Source organism: Epinephelus fuscoguttatus, linkage group LG13 (genome assembly GCF_011397635.1).
Source record: "Epinephelus fuscoguttatus linkage group LG13, E.fuscoguttatus.final_Chr_v1".
Classification (NCBI taxonomy): domain Eukaryota; kingdom Metazoa; phylum Chordata; class Actinopteri; order Perciformes; family Serranidae; genus Epinephelus; species Epinephelus fuscoguttatus.
The window spans coordinates 27,745,757-27,772,199 of record NC_064764.1 but is presented as its reverse complement, the minus strand read 5'-3'; the positions used below and the strand labels follow the sequence as shown (position 1 = coordinate 27,772,199).

Here is a 26,443-nt window from a genome sequence, read left to right as displayed (position 1 = left end):
AGAAGGTGTGGGAACCCTGGATTTGGCAGGGAGAAGCTAATCCACATTAAGCACATCACTATGATATGTTAATAAGCAGTGGGTTTATTTTTAGTCTAAGTGAAACTGTCTTTTCTTGTTTTTGTTTTTGTTCATTTAATGCTTAAATCATTTTGTTGTTAATGATGCTGAATGCTTCTGTACAGGATTAATGAACACCTATAAACCTCGGTTACTCTCTCATACCTTTAGGAAAAATGTTCCAGGCTCCAGACCTGAACCTCATCGTTGAGTTCATCTTCATGTTCTACAAGGAGAAGCCCATCGACTGGCTGCTGGACCATATTCTCTGGGTCAAAGTCTGCAATCCGGAGAAAGATGCGGTATGCACTGTGATGACTGTGCTAATATGATGAGTGTCATTTTCTGGAGAATGGGTCTCATCATCATTCTTCCCTTTTTTATCTATTTAAAGAAACACTGCGAGCGGCAGAAGTCCAGCCTACGTGTGCGGTTCAGACCCTCCCTGTTTCAACACGTAGGACTCCATTCTTCTCTTGCTGGAAAGATCCAAAAGCTCACAGTGAGTCATTTGCCATGACAGTCACTTATTTGTAACAGTAGAGGCTACTTCCTGTGTAGAAACGTTGGTTTCCCCCCTCTGTCTTTTTGCAGGACAAGGACTTCCTGAAGCCACTGCTCCACAAGATGCATGTCAACCCCCCGGCTGAGGTTTCCACTTCTGTGAAGGTATCATGACAGGGCTCCACTCATATATATCTGGAACCTTAATTTGTGGTTATCTGTACTTAAGTTCATAAGAATAACTATTAAAAAACAATAATTACAGTGAGTATTGCAGACTGCAACCACCTGAAAGTTTTCCTGATCTAAATTCCTTCGGTGTTCATTGTTCAGGAGGATTTTACCAGGAGCTAAATTATCCACAGAGGTCTCTTCCTCTCCAAAACAAACTGACTAGGTGATTAAAATGGGCAAAAAACACTGAAGAAAGCAATTTTGCCTCACAAATCAGTGTTATTCAAATGCTGTTTTGCATGTCAGAGACAGGCTGCTAGCTCAGCACCTGCTAATGTGTGTTCACTTTCTCTCTGATAACTTAAGATCTAAATGTTCAGAGGGTTTTTTACCAGAAGCTAAATTATCTGCAAAGGTCTCTTCCTCTCCTAAACAAACAGACCTGGTGATTTAAACCAGTTCAAACACTGAATAATGCAGTGCTTTTCTGAAGCTGCCATCACAGAGGGGCTGCTAATTACAGCGGCCAATGCGAAAACGAGAATGGCCTAGGGCCGCCCCCTAATAGTCAAGCAAATGTTAGTCGACCAGAAAGGTCATTAGTTGGCAAGATTTCATTGGTCGCTTAGTCACAGTAAAAAACAAACAAAAACAAACATGAAATTTGTAGGAGCTGTGTCTTGTCTAAACAAATCAAAACCTGTATAACTGGACCATGTGGGAATTTAATTTGAAAGGACAGACACAGGAAGTGGCCACGCTCAGCAGTCAGACAGGAGTCACGTTACAAACCAATAACAGCCGACAGATATATTTCCCTCCTTCTGTAAATATTCAGTCTGATAAACACGGAAAAGTTGATCATGTTAGTGCAGGGCTACCCAGAGCTTTACATCTGTGCTCTTTAAAGCTGGCACAGGAAAGGCACAAGAGTAGCACCCAGAGCCCAACCTCACGTTTTCCAGGCGGCTAAAAATGCGGCATGTGTGCGGCCTCTAATTTCCAGGGCTGGTACCTGCAGTTATTCCACAGACTAGTTAATAACACGTCGGGCAGGAAATCCAAAGTGTGGGATCATTTTGAGAAGGTGAAGGACGGACCCAAGGTGATATGTAAACTCATCTTCATTGGTCGACTACAAACATGACGTATCATCTGAAACATGGAAGTAGCTACATGCCCATTAGCCCACAGCGTCATTAACAGGCGGCTCGCTCAGTGTGTGACGTGCACTTGGAGATAAAATATAGGCCTATATTAATGAAGGTTCATTAGTACAGTTTGTATTTCTCTGTAATGTAGCACAGTGTTAACAATGTTACTGATACTATTCTTTCTCACACCTTCAACTCAAACCATTGTGTTGCCCCGCCCAAAATATATCATTTAATAATTTATATCATAAACACGGACCTTTAATGCAATGTCACCCACCCTCATAATCAGTGATACAGCTGTAACTAAACATGAGCTTTGTGTCACACAGGTGTATCAGGGTCACACGCTTGAGAAGACGTACCTGGGAGAGGACTTCTTCTGGGCCATCACGCCTACTGCAGGAGACTACATCCTCTTCAAATTTGACCGACCTGTTAGCATAGAGAAGTACGTATGAAGGGCTTTAACTGTCTGTGATGTGTTTGATGATATGATGAGCATGCATGTATTGTCATTGTGAACACAGGATTTAATTTCATACAGGCACATGCAAAAATCTGTCTTTCCTCTTATTTTCTGCTGCCCTTCAGTGATGCAGGTTTAGCTTCAGTGTGTGTGCTGTGTGTGCGCGTTGTGTGTCTCTTCAGGGATCAGGCCGAGCTAATGAGAGTGCTCTAAAATAAGCATTCTCGGGCCAGCCTCCTACTCTCTGTGGAGCCGCGGCAGAGAGGGAGCAAGACAGTGAATATAAAGAGAGCTGATAGCGAAACTGACGGCTCGGATCAGAGCAGACCTGGAAGAAATGTTAATATTTGGTCATGTGGAGATTCGTTGTACAGTGATGAATGTATCCACCGCTCTTTGCAAAGATAATGTTAGGATGGCGAGACGAGCGTGTGTGAGAAACTGTCAGTCACTCAGCGATTAAGTGGCAGCGAGTGGGAAAGGGGCCATCTAGAGTTCCACTGTCTGACTCTGGAGTGTCTTGTCTGCTTTGGATGACATCAATTACACCAACTCAGACTCTTTTTGATTAAGCAACATCTCATCAGCAGTTGTTCGAGAGACACAGCATGCTCTATGGTTTGTCACAGCCTCTGTCTCCTCCTCTCCGGCCACTAAGCATTTAAATACAAGTAAATACGATGCACCTGCAAACAACCTTTTTACCACAGTCATGAAATTCCTGGAGTATTGTGAAATTGTGAAGTTTCCCAGGCCTGGAAATGGTTTGGAATTAACAGAATGTTTTAGGTAAGATTTGAATTTACATTGTTTAGAATACGTTCAGAAGGCACCCAGCAGCACAGCAGGCAGAGCAGGTGACACATGTACAAAGGCACCGTCCTTTGCTGCATGTCGTCCCCGCCCTCCCCCCTCCCTTCACACCTGCCCTGTCCTGTCTAATAAAGGCATAAATGCCAAAAAAAGAATCTTAAAAAAAGAAGAAGATGAAATCCCTAAACATGTCTTTTAACGTTAAGCAAAATGTGTTCCTTGTATTACTTGTTTAAAATCTAGTGTTGTGTGTGTGTGTGACTGTTGAACGTTTCTAGCATTACATGATAGACCAGATTGGCATCGTGTCATCAGAGAGGCTGCGCCTGCTTTTGAAGGCAAGAAACACACCTTCACATAAAGAGAGAAACAGGAAATACCGAAAAGTTGTTGGGTAGCGGTTCAGCCAAGGCTTTCCACTCTGTGAGTTGAGGCACATAAGATTTGTGAATATTCACTGTCAGTGTGGTAAATTGCTAAATAATGCTGGTGACAGTTGTCATAATTTGGGCATCTGCACATGTTTAGATGTGTGTTGTGTCAGTGGGTATGTTTACATGGACTCTAATATTCCCCCATTACTCTGAATATGACTATATTCTGAATTTGATACAGGTCATGGCAACAGCATATTCTGTTTCTGGATGAAGCATTTTTTGATTTAGACATGTGGGATTATTTAGCTTTCAACAGCATTCTTTGAATTTGTATTCAGTGCATTCAGAATACATGTCGCATTTGGGGTTTTCACCACAGTTTGACACGCTACCTCTTGTCAGTTTACAGTCAGCTCAGTGCGTTGTCATGGATACACTGTTCACAAATCAACTTGCCAACAGTTTGCAAGGCTGTGGGGTAGAGATGCATGCCCAAATGAAAAGCCCACATTTCTGGTCTGAGGGAGAAACACACCTACTTTGAAACATTATGAAAGGCTTGGACATAGGCAGGTTTTTACTTATATGCAAATACCACAACACTGACCTTGTCCAGAAGGTAGTTTAAGGAATCAAAGAGGGAGGCTTTGTTCTCACTGTCCAACAAGTCCACTACCAATAAGAAGACCTTACAAAATCCTATCTGTTGCAAAGAAGCAAAATGACAAGTGGCTTTCTTTTCTATATTTTGACATGATAAACGACATGTAAGGGCATGTTAATCAGAGTATGCATGGCTGCAAGTAAACTGGAGCATTGGTGTAATATTAGTTTTCATTAGCCATGTATAAACACCTTAGTAGGAATATTGTCTTTTTGGAGTAAGGACAAAAAATTGAACATTTTTGAGGAAGCCTGAAGGGACATGGAGGCAATCAGCCTCAACTTATTAAAGTAACACGGATGCTCAGGTTCAGGCAAGGTCGCAAGACAATTATTACATATTAATAAGACAAAGTTTGTTTAACATAAATAAATGCATGTAAACTTGTCAAAGTTATAATCCAAACACAGGTCAAATTACATTGACATCTACAGGATCATCAGCTTTCTATCCCTCAAAGTGGGTTGTGGCATTTACATTTTGCAAAGCCGGTCTGGTCTATTTACATATTCAGCTAGTTGTTGGCAGGAGCTTAAAACAGGCTGGTGAACTTAGCAAGCCCTAACAGGTTTTTTATCTGCAAATTTGCATATGGCTGTATCGCTCTATAGGCCTGTCTATTTTAAACTGCTCACATCAAGTCATGGAAATGGGGTAAAATATTATTAAAAAGTTATGGAAAAGTTTTGCAAAGTCACTGGTGAAAGTGTGTGAACCCAGGATGAAGTAAGGGAAGCATGATCGTTTATTTCTTTGAATCTCGCCAACCTTGAACCCCAAATCCAAAGTGAAGCTCATATTCCACACCGTGCTATGTGAATTCCAATCACCCTCCAGCTGCTCTGAAATCTACTGAGATTCCTCAGCTGGCTAAAAAGGCAGAAATACTGGAAATTTTAATGTTTAAAACCTGCAGCTACAACCTGAATATGAGATCTAAGGCATAGGCTTTGAAAATATATCCTTCTGAGAGTTAACCCCCAGTGACACAACAGGTGAACATACTGGGTTTTTTTATAACCCAGTGTTTCATGTCATGAGTATAACTTGCCTAACTAACCTACTGTCCACAAGTGACTTGATGGCTTGTATCTGTGTGGCAGCTGCCATGAGGGGAGAAGTGCTACAATGCTAACCATGAATATAAATATTGAAATGAATGCCTGATTTGATTGGCAGGTTCCTGTTTCGCAGCGGTAACCAAGAGCACCCAGGGGACAAGATCGAGAACACCACAGTGGAAATACTGCCTGTTTCGGTAGGGAAACACGCACACGCACACACACACAGAGTCTGTCAACCGTCTGTGGTGTGCTGTGCAAACGGTTTTGATTAGATTACATTGAGTGGCTGCTCTTTGGGACGTAGCATATTGATTATTGACAGGAATGTGAGCGTGACAGAATTGTCTGCTCTGCCAGAGGCAATACATTCTCACGTTGTGATTCACACTCCCAGTGCAAGCGCAGATGCTAGCATCTGTTTAAGTGCTGCTCAAATGAGAAATCATTAGCATTTTCATTTGTGTCTCATATTTCACCCGACCGTCCATCTCTCACTGTGTTCATGTGTTAGGAGCCTGGACTGCCGACCAAAGAGAAGTACAAACGGACTGAAGACCGCTTTTACAGGATTGGTAAGTGGAGTTGATGCCTAATGTGTGTGTGTGTGTGTGTGTGTGTGTGTGTGTGTGTGTGTGTGTGTGTGTGTGTGTGTGTGTGTCTGTGTGTGTCTGTGTGTGTGTGTGTGTGTCTGTGTGCGTGTGTGCATACAAACACACTGAAACATCATGATCAGATTACACACTCACAGTGATGGTGCCTACAGTAACAGTGTACAAAGTGTGTGTAATGTTCTCAGTTACAGCCTTCTTTTCTGTTTATACCATTCAGTTTTCATCTGAAGTTTTCTGCTTGTCCTGCAGCCATTTTCCCCTTTTTATTCTTCTGCTGAATTTTTCTAATTAGCTTTTTTTGTTACATTTTCTTTGTAGATGTAATTTCTTTAAGGTCTAGTGTGTAGGATTTAGCGACATCTAGCAGCTGAGTTTGCACATTGCAACCAACTTAAACTTCCTCCATGAGCCTAGCGTGTAGGAGAACTACAGTGGCCGACACAAAAATGCAAAATACAAATGGCCCTATATAGAGCCTGTATTTGCTTTGTCCATGTTGGCTACTGTAGAAACATGGTAGTGTCTGTGGAAGAGGACCTACTCCGTATGTAGATATAAACGACTTATTTTAAGGTGACGAAAACACACTGAATCTTATTTTCTGGTGAATCCAATCTTAAGAAAACAAACCTATTATATTCCATCCATCTATTTTCATCCGCTTATCCGGGCAGGGTTGAGGGGGCAGCAGGCCGAACAAAGCACCCCGGACGTCCCTCTCCCCAGCAACGCTTTCCAGCTCCTCCTGGGGGACCCCAAGGTGTTCCCAGGCCAGATGAGATATATAATTCCTCCAGCATGTTCTGGGTCGGCCCCGGGGCCTCCTACCAGTGGGATGTGCCTAGAACACCTCTAACAGGAGGCGCCCAGGAGGCATCCTGATCAGATGCCTGAACCACCTCAACTGCCCCCTTTCATCGCGAAGGAGCAGCGGCTCCACTCCAAGCTCCCTCCGGATGTCCAAGCTCCTTACCCTATCTCAAAGCCAGCCACCCCACAGAGGAAACTCGGCCACTTGTATCCATGATCTCATTCTTTCAGTCACTACCCAGAGCTCATGACCATAGGTGAGGGTTGGGACGTAGATGGACCATTAAATCGAAAGCTTTGCCTTCTGGCTTAGCTCCCTCTTCACCACAATGGATGACTGACAATCCATCTCATGCTCCATTCAACCCTCACTTGTGAGCAAGACCCCGAGATACTTTGAACTCCCTCACTTGAGGCAGTAACTCTCTCCCAACCTGATATTATATTCCATTTCTGCCAGTACATCTCCCTAAACTACACACTGGACCTTTAAAAATAAACAAAAAATGATAAAGGCCTTGAGCTGCAACATGATGGTTGAATAAAGTTCAAATTCTTTCAGTGAGTCAGTTGATGTTGATGTTTTTTCTCCCTTCAGCACCTGTGACTTGTTAATTATTGGCAGTGCACTCCCTATAGATGAGGTTCAAAGTGCTTCATATTTGCTTGTGTGTGTGTGCTTCGACACAGGTCAGTTTGAGAAGGGTGTGGCAGAGGGAGCTGTGGACCCTGCCTTCAACCCTATCATGGCACTTCGACTTACTGTTCTCAAAGACTCAGCAGTGTGGGCCATCCTCAGTGAAGTAAGCCAGTCACACACACCACGACTGTCCAATCAAATGAGAGAGACAACTTGCTGCGGACACATGCTGCCTCATTTTTTTATCATCAATAACACAAGTGATGCTCTGCTCTCCTCCTGCAGATCCATATAAAGAGGATAGCCGGCTGACTGCTCTGGAGCGGGCACATGAATCATGGCCCCTGGGGGACCAAAATCTCCTAGACTGCTTACGCAGGGCCTCTGGCACCTAGCAACCAGCAGTGAAGTCATTAGAGCCCACTAGAGTTGCTCGTCTGAGCTTGTCTGAGGAACGCCACCTCTCTGTCCCCCGCTCTTTCCCTAATGTACTTTGTTTTGCTTCTCATCGATCGATTTCTCCATTTCTTTCTGCATCCCTCCCCTCACTCTTGTGCTCTTAATTCATTTGTGAGAATGTGAATACTACTGTCCTAAAGAACAACAGCAGAGTGTGTGAAGACATCCGTTCCCAGCTCTGGCTCTCAAAGTGACTGTGTTTGCTCAGCAGCTTTGAACCCAATCAGAAACCGCTTGGACGAAGGAGGACAAATCATCACATCTGGGGGAGAACCAGTCACCTGGCCACTGGTGTAGATGCTGCCAAATCCTCCTCTGTTACTCAATGCTGCCACCTTCGGGCACGCTGGGGCATTGCACTGTCACTAGCGCCTCAGCAGAAGCCCACGATGATCAAGAATGTTGTCATCACTAGTGGCCAGTTGCCCTCGTTCTCGACAGAGATGACGGAGCTCTAGATCAACACCAGCCCAAGCAACAACGTTTCCCTCAGTCCCAGAGTATTGTCAGCCACTCTCGAATACTCCACTCCTCCTGAAACACAAACTCAGGATGAGCTTCCAAAATCCTGCCTGTAGCCAGTCAGTGACAACGTTGACCATACTGTAGGCCAGATTTCGTGGTAACTACCCCAATCCATCAAGAAAATAAGTACCATGATACCATATCTATCTCACCTCGTGTCTGACAGGCCGTGTATGACCTCAGTGTCCATTTATAGTAAACCAATCAGACATTGCCTTGGCATCATTTTCCCGAAGGAATATATTGTTATATTGATATATTATTACAGCTATGACGATCTATGAAGGTGACTTAATTTATTTGAAATAAATCTTTAATTTGTACAAGAGGTAAAATATATTTTTATTCTATTAAGAGATGTTTATGGTAGTTCAGAGTCTGTTTTATTTGTGTACTGTTTTGTTTTTCTAAATTGCTATTGTACATTTTCTGTTCGTTTTTACAGCTGCTCGTGAAGTTGGTGTGAGCAGCTCGGTTCAGTCTGTACCGGTTTCTTTTCACTTGAAACATTACAACTAAAACTATTAATTTACTTCTTACAAACTGAATGGTAGGAGAGTTGTGAATAGATTCTGTTGACGTAGTTGTGGGTCAAAATTGGAGAAATTGTGCCTTATATTCAGGTCCCTTGAAATTGTCTCAGCAACATTATTCCAATCTCTCACTCTTGCCTGCACTTTGATTGCTGGATAAACTAACATTTTTAAAATGACATACACAGTCCAATTAGTGATTGGATGTTTAGAACAATATCTGTGTAGATTGGTAAAAGAAGAGAGACGGGGGATTTGTACCAGGTTACCATCTGAAAACAGCGTGATTTGCACTGCTTTTTCACTATTTTTTTTGTTACCATCACACCCTTCACCATTGTACTTAAATTTCCCATCTTCCCACGCTAGATGCTCATTTTCACTGACTCCTCCAAATCTACGTAACAATCCATTTTGTCCAAGTATCTGTTTTCCCACTGGACAGAATATTATGACTACTGATCACTGCAGAGTGCGCCTTTTGTTGTATGATTTGGCTGAGGTTGTGTAGTACTTTCACTGATTGTAAATATATATAAAAAAAAAAAAGCAATGAACATTATCTCTTTCTTTCCCTCACTCTTTCTATCTGTCCTGCCTCATTTAATAGTTTGTTAAAATTCACTTGACATGTTTTGTGTTTGTGTGTGTGGCCAATGTTCTGAGTGGAAGCTATTTTTGATTCACTCATTTTACATCTTGGTGGTTTAGTCACGGGGGTAGTGAAGTGCCTTTTGGTGGAATTGACGTGAAGATGGGGCATTTTGCTAATCTTGTTTCAGTGCATGGTTATTATTTCTAATTTATAAACAGTGTATTTGGTCAGAGCAGGCTCCTCCACCCCCTGATCAAACCATCTCACTCAAGCTGTACTCGAGAAAGATGAAGTAGCTTGTTCGTCACCTGTTCATCAGATTATTATTTTTGTTATTGGGAGAAGATGAGAGGAGGCCACTTAAATGGTGGAACATGTTGTTTTGAGAGGAGAAAGACACGTTCAGTACTGCTAACAGGATTTGCTTCTCCCTGTTGTCCTGGATCCACATACAAACAGAAACTGAATGCATGCAGACGGCATGAACAGGTCATGTGATCCCTCTGATCCCCCTACTGTATTTGTGGAAAGTGGACTGGAGACCAAAAAAAAAAAAAAAAAAAAGAAAGAAAAAGGAACTCTTTCCTTAATGGACAACCCCTATACACCCATCAGTTCATGTGCCTTCATCATGTACATGTGTATGCCTGCCTCTGATGTTTTTGACATCATTTTTCATGGACATCTTTGAAATAAACTATAAAAGTTGGTAGAATTCATGGCCATTTTTCTGTGTTGTGATTTTGTTCTTCCTATGTCATTCATGCCATCTGCATCACCAGGGTTGATTTCAGACCAGCTGGGTGAAAGTAAAGAAAATTTATTGCAAAAATGACCAGAAAAATCATTTTATTTAGCCTTTTAACGCTCTTAAACAGTACATACAGGAAAAACTACACTTCCCAGCATACACTTCGCTGTGCCGAGTACTTCCGCTTTCCCGTCATGCAGTTCTACAAACATGGCGGTTGAAACATAACATCGATGTCACTGCTGATAACCAGCCGTTTCTTGCTCTTACGAGTTTATGAATGAGTGAATATTGTTGTTAAAGTTTATTCTACACGATGCCGAAGTATTATGAGGACAAAGAGGAAGATACCAGAGCCTGTGCCGGTATCAGAGAGGACTTTAAAGCCTGTCTCCTTCAACACGACTGCGTAGTAAAGGTACGTAAACGTCCTCTGCTAGTAACGTCTGAAGTACAGGTGTGTAACAACAGTAAACTGTAAACGCCTGGTAACTCCGTCATCCCTGTAACAGCGTTGAAGTCATACATAGGACCAACCCTTCACCTCTGATGTAACGACAGGCTAATACTAGATTTACCGCGTGTATCCCTCCGCGCACCATTCAAGTTTCTCTGACAGTTTACATTCATGTCTGTGAAAACATGTACCCTTCACACCCGTTGTCCCCCCGACAGCACAGGAGATCTATACAGTCAGCACAGTTTCAAGATGAGTGTCACCAATTAAATATCTGATAAAACATTTCCCCTTCTGTTCCTGAGATACTGCTTTGAATAATGACCAAAAACGTGTTTTATGCAGAACATTATGATGTCACAGTGAAGCTGACCTTTGACCCTTTGGGGGCTTTTTGCCTCTAATGTGAGGACAGTTGGAGGCATGAAACAGGGAGAAAGGGTGACATGCAGCTGGCTGGAAGGACACTGTCTTTGTACATGGGGTGCCTGCTCTACCTACTGGGCGCCCCGACCTTTGACCTTTTGGATAGAAAACGTAATCACTTCGTTATAGTATCCCATTAGCCGTTTGTGTGAAATATTGTCAAAATTCAAATATGAATTCTTGAGTTATAGCCAAAAACATATTTTGTGAGGTCACATTGACCTTTGACTACTAAAAACTTGCCAGGTAATCGTTGAGTCCAATTGAACGTTTGTGCCAAATTTGAAGAAATTCCCTCATGGTGTTCTTGTGTTCTTGAGACATCAGGTGCACAAGAATGAGACAGATGAGGTCACATAAACTTGACCTTTGACTTCCAAAAACTTGCCAGTTAATCGTTGAGTCCAAGTGAACATTTGTGCCAAATTTGAAGAAATTCCCTTCAGGTATTCTTGTGATTCGATGTTCCCAAGAATGAGACAAATGAGGTCACATAAACTTGACCTTTGACTTCCAAAAACTTGTCAGATAATCATTGAGTCCAAGTGAAGGTTTGTGCCAAATTTGAAGAAATTCCCTTCAGGTATTCTTGTGATTCGATGTTCCCAAGAATGAGACAAATGAGGTCACATAAACTTGACCTTTGACTTCCAAAAACTTGTCAGATAATCATTGAGTCCAAGTGAAGGTTTGTGCCAAATTTGAAGAAATTCCCTCATGGTGTTCTTAAGGTATCAAGTTCACAAGAATGAGACAAATGAGGTCACATAAACTTGACCTCTGACTAATAAAAACTTGTCGGTTAATCGTTGAATCCACGTGAACGTTTGTGCCAAATATGTGTTATATGTGTTACTATGATCATTGTTAATTCTTGTTTTAACAGAACTCAAATAGAGCTCAAAATATTGTCCTGTGTCGTTTAGTAGGACTACATTTTTGTTTAAAATCAGTGTTTTAAAATGAGCCATTCATATCTACATATGGAGCGAGTCCCCTTCCACAGAGTTTGCCATGTTTCTACAGAAGCCCAGAACAGACAAATAAAACACTAGCTCGAGTTAGGACCATTTGCTTTTTTGTGTTTTCACGTCAGCCCCTGTACTTCTCCTACACACTTGGCATACAGGAGAGGTTTCAGTTCTGCAACCTCTCTGCTAGATGCAACTTAATCCTGCACACTACGCCTTTAAGTGATAGTCCTGGAAGCCACTGATGCAGACACCCCTTGGGGTCTATAACTATATTAGATTTATCTGTCCATATTACGCTGCTTCTTAAGTGGGAGGGGCTGCACATTTTGCTCATGGGACATGCTCAGTGTTTTCTAACTGGTTTTTTAATTTGTCAGGAGGGGAAGATGCCCAGTGAGTGTTTGAAGGAAGGCCACTGCAAAGCCCTGCAGACATCCTTCTTTGAGTGCAAGAGGTCAATGGTAAGTCCGCTGTAATTACACTGCACTTTTGAAAGTATTTGTACATCTGGGAATCAAATGGGAAGAGGAAGAGCAATCTTCCTCTTTCCTGGTGTGTCTGTGAGATGTGTTTTCTCGTAGTGATGTTGCACACTAACCGATGTCTGTCCTCTTTCGACAGCTGGACACAAGGTCAAGATTCAGAGGAAGGAAAGGATATTGAGGATCCCATCTGAACGCGGATGTTGCCGTGTGGTTGAGTGAATACTGGATGAGAAACTGCAAATACTCACGGGTCAGCGTATGAGCAGTTTCACAACCTTTCTTAAGGACATGTGTCAAGAAAGCGTGTAAGAAGAACACACACTGACGCACAAAAGGATTACCAACTCATCAGCAAAATGTAACACTGAAAAAAACGAGCTGTCACTGGCTGGAGCTTTTTCCAAATTAATGAGTGTGTGTGCTGTGCTATGAAAAACTAATAACAAATAAAATGTAAAGAGTTTTTTTTTTATTTAATAAAGGAATAGTCTGAAAACATCACATTTCTAGTGTAAAATTAAAAATGTTTTTATAATGGTGGTGACATACAATTGAGGTAAACGCAAACAGTAGTAAGTCTTCCATGAGCATTGACATTACATTGTACAAAATTAGACTCAAGTCCTGCTACAGACAGTTACAGGTTACAGTTAGTTGAACAGTAGTAGTTATAAACAATACGTTGGCTCAGTATTGAGAACACAAACAGAGGAATGGCTCATTGTGAATTGTAAACCAAAACTTCTTATGAGGTACAGCTGAAGAAAACTGAGCCAAAATTAGTGGATGTAAACGGTGACATGATGGTCACTAATGCCTCGTTACTGTAAAGCAGCCATCATCATCCGTTCAAACTTCTTCATATCCACCTTCTTCATGATAAAAGCCTTGTGCGCCTTCTTCAAGAAGCCCACAGTATCTACTATCATCATGCCTCTGGTGTGTGTGCCCGTCAGCTCCACGCTCACTGGATATTGGTCGCTCTCTGTGATGAATGAATCGTCTACGGCGGCTGCCACGGCGTATGAGTCACAGGAAACGAAACCCGTGCCAGCGACAAACTCTTTCTCGAAGCGCTCGCTTTTTGATGCCTCAATGCTGTGGCGGAAGATCTGTGCCATAAAGCGAGCCTTATTGGTGTCCTGTGCCAACCAGGCGTCGCAAAACTCCTGTGGACATCAGGAGAAATGTAAACACAAAGCAGCAACTTTATCTCTGACGCATTAAAGCTGGGGTAGGCTGTTTTATTTTGGCATCACTGGGCAAAAAATCCCATCATGAAATCTGAGCATATTGTAATTCAAGGTGACTGAGAGAATCTTTGTTACAATGTATAAAAGGAACATTTACCCAGGACAGCTTGCTGTAGCAGGTGAACTCCCAGCAGGCCAAGTAGGTGGGACACTGGTAGTCGTTCAGTACGATGTAAGCAGCTTCTGGATCTGCAGCAAAGTTGAACTCACCACACACTGTGGTGTTTCCTCGAGCTGGAGGAGCAAACCAGCGATTACGCTCTGAACTCCACCATAACAGGATGTAGACAGAATAATAAGAACACTTGATGGAAGAGGTTTTATACTCTGAGGTGGTCTGATGATTTCACTGACATTCAGTGTTGCCTCCCATGATGTAGAGCCCTCTGAGTTTGCTCGGTAGAGATGGATCCATCCTCACAGCCAGAGCCAGGTTGGTGAGGGGTGCCGTGGCAACCAGAGATACCTGGAGAATACACCCAAACATTGAAGACATGAAAGCGGCACATATTTACACATGCAGAACGTTGTCACAACTCTCACCTCTCCTGGGTTTTCATTGACAATCCTGATGATGGCTGACACAGCGCCCTCCTTCTGAACCAGCTCCAGACCAGGAGCGCTGGGGTCAGGAGCGTCTCCCAGCCCGTCCTGTCCATGGAAGTGTCCCGCACTGAGGCTGTTCCCAAGGACTGGCTTAGCTGCACCTTTAAACACAGGAATCTGTACATGAGAAGAGAAAAGAGCACAACAGATGAAACATATCACAAGCGAAAATGTTGTACTGATGTTATTTATCTGTTAATATAATGTCACAAATGACAAGATATGTTGATATGTACTAAATTTAAATGGGAATTTGTTAACTACAATGAATAAGATGACATGTACATATACATATTAAGTGAGTAAGTTAACTAATCTACTGGGATTTTCACACAACCATCTCTAGGGTTTACAGAGGATGGTCTGAACAAGAGAAAATATCCAGTGAGCAGCACAGAAAGGCAACAGTAACTCAAATAACCACTGGTTGCAACCAAGGTCTCCAGAAGACCATCTCTAAACCAACAACACGTCCAACCTTGAAGCAGATGGGCTACAGCAGCACAAGACCACACCAGGTGCCACTCCTGTCAGCTAACAACAGGAAACTGAGGCTACAGTTCACACAGGCTCACCAAAACTGGACAAACAAACAAACAAAAAACAGAGAATATTCCTCATTTCTTTTGGTATTAAAATGCAGAAGTCTTGATATGTATTCACGTAACTCAAACTTTTCACTGTGTTTCTCAGGCTCACTGAGCTCAGACTGAGTGTGTAGTTTGTGCAGTTCCTGCCTCGCGTCATGTGGTTTCATGAATAACAACTCATTGTTGGGAAGTTTGATGAACTGCGCACATGACACCAGTAAATTCCTCTCAAGCTCTCAAACAACCACATTAATGATGGTCTGTATTATTAACCAGTGAATCATATCAGGATCATAAATAACTACACTGTACAGAGAACAACAGCACTGCAGTGCACTCACCTCCAGTTTATTGCAGGCCTGCAGAACTCGCAGTGTGTTCTTGCACACATTCTCCACTGTGGTGTTTCCGTGCACGCAGGTGACGCCTAGGAGCTCCACGTTGGGGGCGGCCAGCGCCAACATGATGGCCTGAGCATCGTCAACCCCACAGTCTACATCCACCAGCAGCTTCTTCTTCATCATGGACCCTGAGGAGCAAAGACTTCAGTCTAATAAGAACAAACTGTTGTGCACTTTGACCACTTTTAAACTCCTCTGGTAAATTAGTAATGTGGTGACAACACTTCCCTACTTCACTGTTAGAGATATTTACTGGTTGTATAATTCAGTAAACCTATAAAGAACAGAGGCACATGTTTCACAAGACGACTCCTACCTGTCCCTGAGTGTGAAGAAGACCAACTGTAGTGTTTGACGGCTGCTACTCTTCCTCTCACGGACTGGAGCCACCGATGGTCAGCTGCAAACAACCTTTGAACGGCAAGAAGGGAATCAGAGAGTGAATGGAGAGTGGACTGAAGGGGAGGAGTTACAGGAGGCAGAAGTTAATGATAAATCTGACTCTTGTTGGTCAGTGTCTTTTAGAATAGAATGCCTTTATTGTCATTGCATGTAGCATACAACAAAATTTGTTGTCTCTGAGGAGAACTGTATTCTGTCATGCATTCACACAGGCACACAAACACATAAAAAAACAGTAGGATAAGTGGCCTATAAAAAGAACAGTAGATAAGTAACCTATATAGTATAAAATGTAATTACATAAAACAGCAAAGTGCAGTCTGCTTATAATAAAAATAATGTCTGATGAAGTGGCTGTGGAAGGGGGTGGGAGTTCAGTTCGTAGATGGCTGTTGGGTAGAAGCTGTTTCTGAATCTGGAAGTACAAGTCTTTAAAGCTCTGTAGCGTCTTCCAGATGGCAATGTTGCAAACAGTTCATGAAAGGGGTGGGTGCAATGGTAGAAAGACTTCAGCCGTCTGGCAGAGAGTTGGGCCTTCCTCAGGGTTCTGAGGAAGTAAAGTCTCTGTTGGGCCTTCTTGACCAGAGCAGCAGAGTTGACAGACCACTTGAGGTCCTTGCTGACGTGGAGGCCCAGGAATTTAAAGTTGGGCACCCTCTCCACCTCCTCTCCCCCTATTGTCAGTGGCAGGAGCTTTTCCTGATGTCGTCTGAAGTCTATAATTAGCTCCTTTGTCTTCTTGATGTTGAGAGATAGGTTGTTGTCTGCACACCACACAGTCAGTCAGTTTGAGATGAGCCCACCACTGTTGTGTCGTCTGCAAACTTGGTTATTGAGTTTGTGGGGTGAGCTGATGTGCAGTCATACGCGTAGAGGGAGTATAGGAGGGGACCCAGTACGCAGCCTTGTGGTGCGCCAGTGCTGAGGGTCAGGGTTAAAGAGATGCAAGTGCCCAGTTTCACTGATTGTGAGCGGTCTCTGAGGAAGTCCTTAATCCACAAGCACAGTTGGTAGCTGAGACCCAGGCCTTGCATCTTTGTGACCAGCCTGCTGGGGACAATGGTGTTTAAAGCAGAACTGCAATCAACAAAAAGCATCCTTATGTACGTGCCCTTCTGCATCCTCTGTGGATCTCCTTCGTCTGTATACATATTGATGTGGGTCTCAGGTGTGGGGGGGTGGGGGGGTGGACTTGATGTGTCCCAGGACGAGTCTTTCGAAGCACTTGGATATGATGGGTGTGAGCGCCACTGGTCTATAATCATTCAAGGAGGTGATGTTGAACTGCTTGGGCACTGGGATAATGGTGGCTGTTTTCAGGCAGGCTGGTACAGTAGTGTGTGCCAGTGAGAGGTTAAAGATGTCAGTGAAAACCTCTGCGAGCTCATGTGCGCAGTCCCGGAGAGCTCTTCCTTGGATCCCATCTGGTCCAGCTGCCTTATTGGCATCCACAGTTCTCAGGACCCGCTTAACCTCTTGTGTCTTGTGTCGCCTCTCTCAAAGTGGGCAAAGAAGCGGTTCAATTCATCAGCCAGCATGGGGCCGCATGCTGTTGGTGAGTCTCTGCTGCCTCTGAAGTTGGTTATCTGATGAATGTCATGCCACCTACATGGAGGTGAAGTGATCCTCAATCTTCTCCTTGTAATCTTCTCCTCTCTTGAGGTTGTGTCTGGCAGTGCTGTACAGTTCCTTGTTGCCAGATTTGAAGACTGCTTTCAGAAGATGTTGACATTAAAATGTATTCATAAATAAGTGTATTTACAGCGTCTCTCAAAGGTGACAACACTACAATCCTTTACTTTAGTAATAGTACAGCCTAAAATACTTGTAGTTCTGAAATTAAAATTTAAAGTACCTAAAACTGTGCTTCGGTACTCCAGAAGATGTACTGTCTATATGTCTTACTCTTTCCTCCCAATGACTGTGATGCTTTGGTCTGTGGGTGAAAAGCTTTAGCAATGTTTCAGTATCACGTCACCAATATTCACCATGAAGGTTGGGCGATGTGTGACTAAAAGAAAACTATTTCATGGTGAACACTGGACACCAATGGTGGAAGTCTTCATTCAGATATTTTACTAAAGGAAAAGTATTAGTACTTAAGTGTAAAATACTAAAAGACTCCTGCATTCAAGCACTTACTTAAGGGACAGTTTAAATTTAAAATAAAAAACATTTTTCCTCTTACCTGTAGAGCCAGTTATCAGTCTAGATTGTTTTGGTGTAAGTTGATCTGATTGTTAATGTGTCTGATGAATCACACTCTGAGTCAAACTTGCTAGTTGAACACTTTGTCCATTTATTTTCCATCACAAACTTGTCGGTGTCCATTGAACTCGAACATGTTTCCAATACTAGTCAAAAAACAACAACATGTGCAACTCCCACAGTAACAAGCTGCTTCAGCAGTCAAAAACTGTTTTTCCTTCGGGGTGGAACACCTGATCAGACAAAGACAGGTTGCTACCATATACAATGATGATGACCACTAATTACCCCTTGAGACCTAATACCCATTACAACATATACACCATAAAAAAAAAACCAATCATGTATATTCTGACCTGGGTAATCAACATAGACCACAGACCTTACTGTGAGCAGTTTCATGTTGGAACTATTTTCTCTCTATTGAATTACACCCACCAACCGTATCAGTGTGCAGAAGGAAACGTGCATCTACTGCTAGCTCACCTAGCACCACTGAGCTAGCTAACGTTACAGCTCAGCCAAGGAGGACGCCATTAATGTTTACATCTGGCACTGTCACCAGCACGAGCCTTTCGTCTGAGTGTAGTTTGTCAAAAAGGAACAGTTCCTATATTAAACTGCTCACATCAAGGTCTGTGGGTCAGTGTATGAGCAGCTTTACAACCTCATTTAAAGGACACGTCTCAAGAAAGTGGGTAACAAAAAACTACCAAATGTTTAAGAACGCACAATGCACCAAAGAAAAATGTAACACTGAAAAAACTTGAGCTCTTACTGGCTGGACCTTTTTCTGAATGGATGAGTGTGTGTGGTGTGCTATGAAAAACTTTATGTAATATAATATTTAATATAGGGACTGTCATTAAAAGATTTCTAGTATAAAAATTTTAAAAATTATGATGGTGACATCATACAATTGAGTAGACAGAAACAGTATTAAGTCTTCATTAGCATCAATATTACATTTGAACAGAATTAGTCTTCAGTCCTGCTTTATCCTGCTTCAGACAGTTACAGGTTACAGTTAGTTGAACAATAGTCCACTTCTTAGAAACAGTATGTTGGCTCATTATTGAGAACACAAACAGAGAGATGGCTCATTGTGAGTTGTAAGACCAAAACTTCTTAAGAGGCACAGCTGATGAGAACTGGGCCAGAACTCTTGGACATGATGGTCACTAATGCCTCGTTACTGTAAAGCAGCCATCATCATCTCTTCAAACTTCTTCAAATCCACCTTCTTCATGATAAAAGCCTTGTGCGCCTTCTTCAAGAAGCCCACAGTATCTACTACCATCATGCCTCTGGTGTGTGTGCCCGTCAGCTCCACGCTCACTGGATATTGGTCGCTCTCCGTGATGAACGAATCATCCACGGCGGCTGCCACGGCGTATGAGTCACAGGAAATGAAACCCATGCCAGCGACAAACTCATTCTCGAAGCGCTCGCTTTGCGACGCCTCAATGCTGTGGCGGAAGATCCGCGCCATGAAGCGAGCTTTACTGGTGTCCTGTGCTAACCAGGCGTCGCAAAACTCCTGTGGACATCAGGAGAAATGTAAACACAAAGCAGCAACTTTATCTCTGACGCATTAAAGCTGGAGTAGGCTGTTTTATTTTGGCATCACTGGGCAAAAAATCCCATCATGAAATGTGAGCATTTTGTAATTCAAGGTGACTGAGAGAATCTTTGTTACAATGTATAAAAGGAACATTTACCCAGGACAGCTTGCTGTAGCAGGTGAACTCCCAGCAGGCCAAGTAGGTGGGACACTGGTAGTCGTTCAGTATGATGTAAGCAGCTTCTGGATCTGCAGCAAAGTTGAACTCACCACACACTGTGGTGTTTCCTCGAGCTGGAGGAGCAAACTAGCGATTACACTCATAGACAGAATAATGAGAACACTTGATGGAGAAGTATTTGACATCTCAGGTAATTTAATTACAAATAATAACGCTACTGACATTCAGTGTTGCCTCCCATGATGTAGAGCCCTCTGAGTTTGCTCGGTAGAGATGGATCCATCCTCACAGCCAGAGCCAGGTTGGTGAGGGGTGCCGTGGCAACCAGAGATACCTGGAGAATACACCCAAACATTGAAGACATGAAAGCGGCACATATTTACACATGCAGAACGTTGTCACAACTCTCACCTCTCCTGGGTTTTCATTGACAATCCTGATCATGGCTGACACAGCGCCCTCCTTCTGAACCAGCTCCAGACCAGGAGCGTTGGGGTCAGGAGCGTCTCCCAGCCCGTCCCGCCCGTGGAAGTGTCCCGCATTGAGGCTGTTCCCAAGGATCGGCTTAGCTGCACCTTTAAAGACTGGAATCTGGTACATGAGAAGACAAAAAGGGCACAACAGATGAAACATGCACTCAGGGAATATGTACTGCTGTTATTTATCAATCATTATAATATTACACATTACAAGATATAATGATGAATGAATCACACATCAGGAATTGATGAACAAATCATTCAAGTTGAAAATCTTCACTGATGTACTATTCTATCATTTGCTGAGAACAAAATGACGTAACAACGGTCAGTGGAAACCAAAATCATCAACCCACTGAGGGTTAGATTCAAAATCACACTGAAAATCAAAGTAAAAAATTTAAGTCACAGGCTGATCCGACTTATCGCAGCAACTCAGAATGTGACTCAGTAGTGTGTGTGGCCCCCGTGTGTCTGTATGCACTCCTGACAACATCTGGGCATACTCCTGATGAGGCAGCGTATGGTGTCCTGGGGGATCTCCTCCCAGACCTGGATCAGCGCATCAGTGAGCTCCTGGACAGCCTGTGGTGGTAGTTGGTGGCGTTGGATACACCGATACATAATGTCCCATAGGTGCTCAGCTGGATTTAGGTCAGGGGAATGAGAGGGCCAGCCAATGGCATCAATGTCTTCTTCATCCAGAAACTGCCCATGATTTTGTAGGGCCCTGGCAGTGCTCTTCCTGCAGATAACGGTCCTGCTACTGAGTTGATGCTCTTCTACGGCCCTGTCCAGCTGTCCTCGTGTAACGGCCGGTGTCCTGGTATCTCCTCTATGCTCTCTCTTGAGACTGTGCTGGATGACATAGCAAACCTTCTTGCACCTAAAGAAATGGATGTGCCATCCTGGAGGAGCTGGACTACCTGTGCAACCTGACTGGGCTGCAGGTACCACCTCATGCTACCAGTAGTGACAAGGACACTAGCAGAACACAAAACTAGAGAAGAATCAGTCAGGAAGGATAAGGAGGGAGCAACTGTCTGTGGCCACCACATGTAAAACCATTACCTTTATGAGAGTTGTCTTGCTGTTGTCTCTCCATTGCACCTGTTGTCACTTTCATTTACACCAAAGCAGCTGAAAGTGTTCCCTTCATTTTTTTGAGCAGTATACCATTTTTTTCCACTGAGTGAGACAAGATGCTTTATGAATAACACTGTACATTATAAGCAGGGGTTTTGTTTCATATAATATCACTTGGAATGTTTGGTTTCATTTCCTTTTTCAGATCACCTAACATAAACCAGAGAATATTCCTCATTTGTTTTGGTATTAAAATGCAGAAGTCTTGATAAGTATTCACGTAACTCAAACTTTTCACTGTGTTTCTCAGGCTCACTGAGCTCAGACTGAGTGTGTAGTTTGTGCAGTTCCTGCCTCGCGTCATGTGGTTTCATGAATAACAACTCATTGTTGGGAAGTTTGATGAACTGCGCACATGACACCAGTAAATTCCTCTCACGCTCTCAAACAACCACTTTAATGATGGTCTGTATTATTAACCAGTGAATCATATCAGGATCATAAATAACTCCACTGTACAGAGAACAACAGCACTGCAGTGCACTCACCTCCAGTTTATTGCAGGCCTGCAGAACTCGCAGTGTGTTCTTGCACACATTCTCCACTGTGGTGTTTCCGTGCACGCAGGTGACGCCTAGGAGCTCCACGTTGGGGGCGGCCAGCGCCAACATGATGGCCTGAGCATCGTCAACCCCACAGTCTACATCCACCAGCAGCTTCTTCTTCATCATGGACCCTGAGGAGCAAAGACTTCAGTCCAATAAGAACAAAACACTGATGTCCTCACTGTCAATAGTTCACTTTGATTAATGTTGAACTCCTCTGGTAAATTAGTAATGTGGTGACAACACTTCCCTACTTCACTGTTAGAGATATTTACTGGTTGTTTAATTCAGTAAACCTATAAAGAACAGAGGCACATGTTTCACAAGACAACTTCTACCTGTCCCTGAGTGTGAAGAAGACCAACTGTAGTGTTTGACGGCTGCTACTCTTCCTCTCACGGACTGGAGCCACCGATGGTCAGCTGCAAACAACCTTTGAACGGCAAGAAGGGAATCAGAGAGTGAATGGAGAGTGGACTGAAGGGGAGGAGTTACAGGAGGTAGAAGTTAATGATGCATCTGATTCCTGTTGGTCAGTGTCTTTTATCAGCTGTGGAATAAAACATCACCTGTTGAGGCAGTGTTTCTCTGCTCTCTGTCTATCATCTATCAAAGGTGACAATACTACAATCCTTTAGTAATATTAGTAATACTAGTCTAAAAATACTCCATAACCACTCGTAGCTCTGAAATTAAAGATTTAATGTACCTAAAACTGTGCTACAGCACTCCAGAAAATGTACAGTCCATATGTCTTACTCTCCCCCCCTCCAGTGAATGTGATGGTCTTTGGTCCATGGGTGAAAAGCTTTAGCAATGTTTCAGTATCACATGTCACCTATATTCACCACGAAGGCTGGGCGATGTGTGACTAAAAGGAAATTACTATTTAATGTGAAACACTGAACATCAGTGGTGGAAGACTTCATTCAGATATTTTATTAAAGGAAAAGTATCAATAAAGTGTAAAATATTAGGACTCACGCATTAAAGCACCTACTTAAAGGGACAGTTCATTCTAAAATTAAGCAATATCACACGAGAGGGAGTGATGTTGTACTGTGATATCCTCACGGCTGTGATTCGGTCGTAGGCACGAGGCCGCAGGCCTTGTTGTTTACAAGGCGATTCCCTCTATAGTCCGGCCGGACGGATGAGTCATGGCCTTGTAAAAGATTATGTTTGTTTCTTTTAGTTGGCGAGAATGTGTCGCCGCAAACGCGACAAACATCCACTAACTTTGACGGCGTTTTCTGCGAGCACGACTGAGCCATTTTGTACCGCTACGTGTTTCTAGTGGGACCATGTTTACAAGCACAAGAGTTCAGCGAGCCACCGAAGGACCGCCCTGCAGATTTACTACTGACTCTGCAACGTAGGGAGTTTTTTAAAACTCAAATTGTATCCGCCCATCTAAACGCAAAATCAGGGAGACAGTCATCAGTCTTTAGTTAAGCAAAGCGTCTAAAGACTGATTTGTGAGTCAAGGTGGGATGTCATTATTTTATACAGCCTGCTGCTGGGTAGCTTTACTTGTAATAACCTATCATGATGCATTAGTTGATTTATAATTAGTATTATAACCTCACTGCAAAGTAACTAACTAAAGCTATGGCATAAATGTAGTGAGGTAGATGTATAAAGTAGCATTTAATGGAGATACCCAAGTAATGTAGGCTAAAGCTAATACCTCAGAATATGTACTGTGTGCTGTGTTACATTCTTACACTGCTAAACATTAAACACTTCTCATGATGTGGTTAAATATAGTTACAAGTCACATTTCTGCATTCAGAAGCATGACAATGTCTTTCGCGCCCACACGCCTCCTTTGATCTGTTCAGTGCGCAGAAACACAACAAGCTAACATGGCAGCCTTTAAAAAACTAACATGAATATGTAGCAAGGCTTTATATATGTGTCCGTTTATTTCCTGAAGGCCTAAAGGCCTTTACACTGACACCTACACACTGAAGATATGTTTCAAGGCCCGAACATACTCGGGCGGAACATACGCGGGGATTTTTCACGGACATTTTTACAGGAAACTACAACGCGGAAGTGCGCTCGACTATGGAAACCCGAATGACTGCGGACATTCCTCGCGGAGTCCGTTCCGCTTAAAGTACGCCCGAGTATGTTCGGGCCTTAACAGTGTAGCCTCGTCTCACCTCCTCACAGCCCCGCAGTAGATGAGAGATGTAGGTGTAAAGCAGTGGAATATCCGCGCCATGCAGACACATGGACATCAGAGAGAGGAGCAACGCAGAGAGGTCTCACTCTGTCTTCATCTCTGAGCACCAGAAACTGAGCCGAGCAGCACCTGTTCAGACTGTGTGGTGTCACAAAGGCAGCTCTCAGCCTGTAGGTCACATTACGTGTTGTGTAATTAGACATTATAAATACGGGGTGCTAATACAATAAAGGTCTACTTCCGTTATATGTAACCGTTTTTCAATAAGATCACCACATTACTGGGTTTTTAGAAAACCATGCAACTTTAATTTGAGCTCCTAAATTTCCAGAGCGCGCAAGTGATGCTCTGGCAATACTAAACAATCTATGGAAGTGACGTCACTTCCGTAAGCCTCCTTAAAGCGAAACCAAAGTGCGACTCCTTAACAGAATACTTCCTTTATTTTTTTGGTCTAAATAAACAAGCCGACTTAAATTTTATTTTTTTTAAAATTAATTTTTTGTCATTTTTAATAGTTCTAGACTATTTTTCATGTTTTTTTTTAATGTTTTCTCTTATAATTTTCTTTGCACTTTTGTACTTCAAAAATAAAGAAATAAATAAAGTTATGAAAATACAACCTTACTAAAACAACCAAACAAGATTTGCTGACCAGAATCACCAGACAACACGGTCTATCCATTAGAAACAGGCTGGATTAAATGAATAGTTCACCCACAAAATGACCATTTGTGGCGTCAGGTAGTTAGGACGGGCCCTGGCACACGCTGTAGTGCACATATTGTCTCGTCACATGATCAGACACTTGACATTAGATAACATCAACACACATATTACCCAGCAATCATCATTACATATTTGTATAACAAGAAATACCAAAGAAATTAAGAAACTTAATTTAATTTCACAATTTTGATTGCTGATTTATTTGATTTACAGTTATAGAATAAGCATATAATTTTGTTATAAATGCTACGGAGTGATTTACAAATAAGGAAAAAATAAACATGACAGAGATGGGTTTGCCTTCTTCAAGGCAAAAATGCATGTGTTTGGGAAGTACGGAGTGTACGACTGGATAAATGAGACTTGGATCATACTGCAAGAGTTGTGTGAGAGTTTGTAAAAATATGTTTTATTTTAGTTTTGCTGCTATTAAACACAGCTCAGTGGTGCAGTGTTTAGCATTGTCACCTCATTGCAAGAGGGTTCCTGGTTCAAACACTGAGGTGGAGCCTTCCTGTGCAGAGTTTGCATGTTCTCCCCGTGTCAGTGTGGGTTTTCTCCAGGTACTCCAGCTTCCTCCCACAGTCCAAAGACATGCAGGTTAATTGGTGGCTCTAAATTGTCCGTAGGTGTGAATGTGAGTGTGAATGGTTGTCTGTCTCTATGACTCTGTCTCTATGTGTCAGCCCTGTGATAGTCTGGTGACCTGTCCAGGGTGTACCCGACCTCTTGCCCACTGTCATCTGGGACAGGCTTGTGGATATAGTACTGGACTTCGTTTTGGAATTTTCTGTCTGTGTTCTTCCTTATTTTGTCATTCATTCCTGTTTAATCTGTTTTATTTTGTAGATTCTCTCTTCATGTGTCATGTCTGGTTTTACTTCCTGTCTTTGTGAGTTTTCCCACCTGTTTTCTATCACTCCTGTCTTCCTTCAGTTTCGTTAGTCCTTCCCTGTTCCCAGAAACTTCCCTTCACACCTGTTCTGTATTAGTCTTGTTTGTTCCACCCTAGTGTTCCCCTCCACACCCTTGTTGTCAGCCAATCCCTATTTCCCTCCTTTTGCCCATGTCCTCCTACTCCAGCTGTGTCCCGTTCTTGTGATTAGTTTTCTGTGTCTATGAGGCCGTTTACACGTACACGGTGATTTTGATAAACGGAGACATCTTCCTTCGTTTGTGCCCTTCGTTTACACGCAAACGGAGATTTCTCCTCTGAAAATGAGTCTTTCTAAAAAACTCCGGCCAGAGTGGAGATTTTGGAAAACTCCGGTTGTGCGTTTGCATGTAAACTGAGATAAACGGAGATAAACGGAGTTATAGGCAGCCGACATCACAGTATGTGCCATAACTTGCGCCTGTGTCAAAAGTGCGACCTATATTGCTATGGTGACAATGGATACATGGAAGGCTTGAGCTTCTCGTTACACTGCCACCTACAGGTTTGGCATGCTCTTGTGTATATATACACGGGTAAGTGTAAACGAAGATCTTTTTGAAAACGGAGACGGTGAAATGTCTGTTTATGAAAATAGCCTCAAACCTGTCTGCTGCTCTGCATCTGTGTCCTTCCTGAACTGATTCCTGACATTCCTTTAATCCA

The 26,443-nt window shown here is 42.8% G+C and overlaps 3 protein-coding genes across 6 annotated transcripts in view; 2 read left to right on the top strand and 1 right to left on the bottom strand.

Moving 5' to 3' along the window:
• mgat4a (alpha-1,3-mannosyl-glycoprotein 4-beta-N-acetylglucosaminyltransferase A) overlaps positions 1–10,026 on the top strand; it is a 49,069-nt gene extending 39,043 nt beyond the window's left edge. The window contains exons 9-16 of the mRNA XM_049594528.1: positions 232–362; positions 455–562; positions 655–729; positions 2,225–2,343; positions 5,395–5,473; positions 5,791–5,851; positions 7,391–7,503; positions 7,626–10,026. Coding sequence (XP_049450485.1) covers positions 232–362; positions 455–562; positions 655–729; positions 2,225–2,343; positions 5,395–5,473; positions 5,791–5,851; positions 7,391–7,503; positions 7,626–7,652 — 713 coding nt within the window. The 3' untranslated portion in view covers positions 7,653–10,026. The remainder of the gene's footprint in view (positions 1–231; positions 363–454; positions 563–654; positions 730–2,224; positions 2,344–5,394; positions 5,474–5,790; positions 5,852–7,390; positions 7,504–7,625) is intronic.
• A 359-nt stretch (positions 10,027–10,385) lies between these two features.
• LOC125899917 (cytochrome c oxidase assembly factor 5) lies at positions 10,386–13,046 on the top strand. The gene is made up of 3 exons (XM_049594592.1): positions 10,386–10,621; positions 12,438–12,521; positions 12,682–13,046. Exons 1-3 carry the CDS (start codon positions 10,520–10,522, stop codon positions 12,721–12,723), a joined length of 228 nt encoding a protein of 75 aa, XP_049450549.1. The 5' UTR covers positions 10,386–10,519; the 3' UTR covers positions 12,724–13,046.
• A 44-nt stretch (positions 13,047–13,090) lies between these two features.
• si:dkey-4e7.3 (uncharacterized protein LOC402865 homolog) lies at positions 13,091–24,319 on the bottom strand. 4 transcript variants are annotated; one of them, XM_049594556.1, is made up of 7 exons: positions 24,092–24,319; positions 15,712–15,806; positions 15,336–15,523; positions 14,342–14,521; positions 14,153–14,264; positions 13,896–14,032; positions 13,091–13,714 (listed from the first exon to the last, which is right to left on the bottom strand). In XM_049594556.1, the coding sequence occupies exons 1-7, from the start codon at positions 24,151–24,153 to the stop codon at positions 13,367–13,369; spliced, it is 1,122 nt and encodes a 373-aa protein (XP_049450513.1). In that variant the 5' UTR covers positions 24,154–24,319; the 3' UTR covers positions 13,091–13,366. The 4 variants fall into 4 exon arrangements, with proteins under 4 accessions (XP_049450513.1, XP_049450512.1, XP_049450511.1 ...); XM_049594555.1 differs by lacking the exon at positions 15,712–15,806 and adding an exon at positions 22,259–22,353 and having other exon boundaries at positions 24,092–24,318; XM_049594554.1 differs by lacking the exons at positions 13,091–13,714; positions 13,896–14,032; positions 14,153–14,264; ... (1 more) ...; positions 15,336–15,523; positions 15,712–15,806 and adding exons at positions 18,073–19,545; positions 19,727–19,863; positions 19,973–20,084; ... (1 more) ...; positions 21,864–22,051; positions 22,259–22,353 and having other exon boundaries at positions 24,092–24,244.
• Between the last annotated feature and the right edge of the window lie 2,124 nt (positions 24,320–26,443).

What these genes read in the sequence shown, in the direction of transcription:
- LOC125899917 (XM_049594592.1), top strand. Translation starts at nt 10,520, where the DNA reads ATGCCGAAGTATTATGAGGACAAAGAGGAAGATACCAGAGCCTGTGCC. An exon ending in AACACGACTGCGTAGTAAAG is followed by an intron (nt 10,622 to 12,437) that starts GTACGTAAACGT and finishes TTAATTTGTCAG; the next exon opens with GAGGGGAAGATGCCCAGTGA. An exon ending in TTGAGTGCAAGAGGTCAATG is followed by an intron (nt 12,522 to 12,681) that starts GTAAGTCCGCTG and finishes CTCTTTCGACAG; the next exon opens with CTGGACACAAGGTCAAGATT.
- si:dkey-4e7.3 (XM_049594556.1), bottom strand. Translation starts at nt 24,153, where the DNA reads ATGGCGCGGATATTCCACTGCTTTACACCTACATCTCTCATCTACTGC. An exon ending in TTCTTCACACTCAGGGACAG is followed by an intron (nt 15,524 to 15,711) that starts GTAGGAGTCGTC and finishes TTTGCTCCTCAG; the next exon opens with GGTCCATGATGAAGAAGAAG. An exon ending in CATGGGAGGCAACACTGAAT is followed by an intron (nt 14,033 to 14,152) that starts GTCAGTGAAATC and finishes TTGCTCCTCCAG; the next exon opens with CTCGAGGAAACACCACAGTG.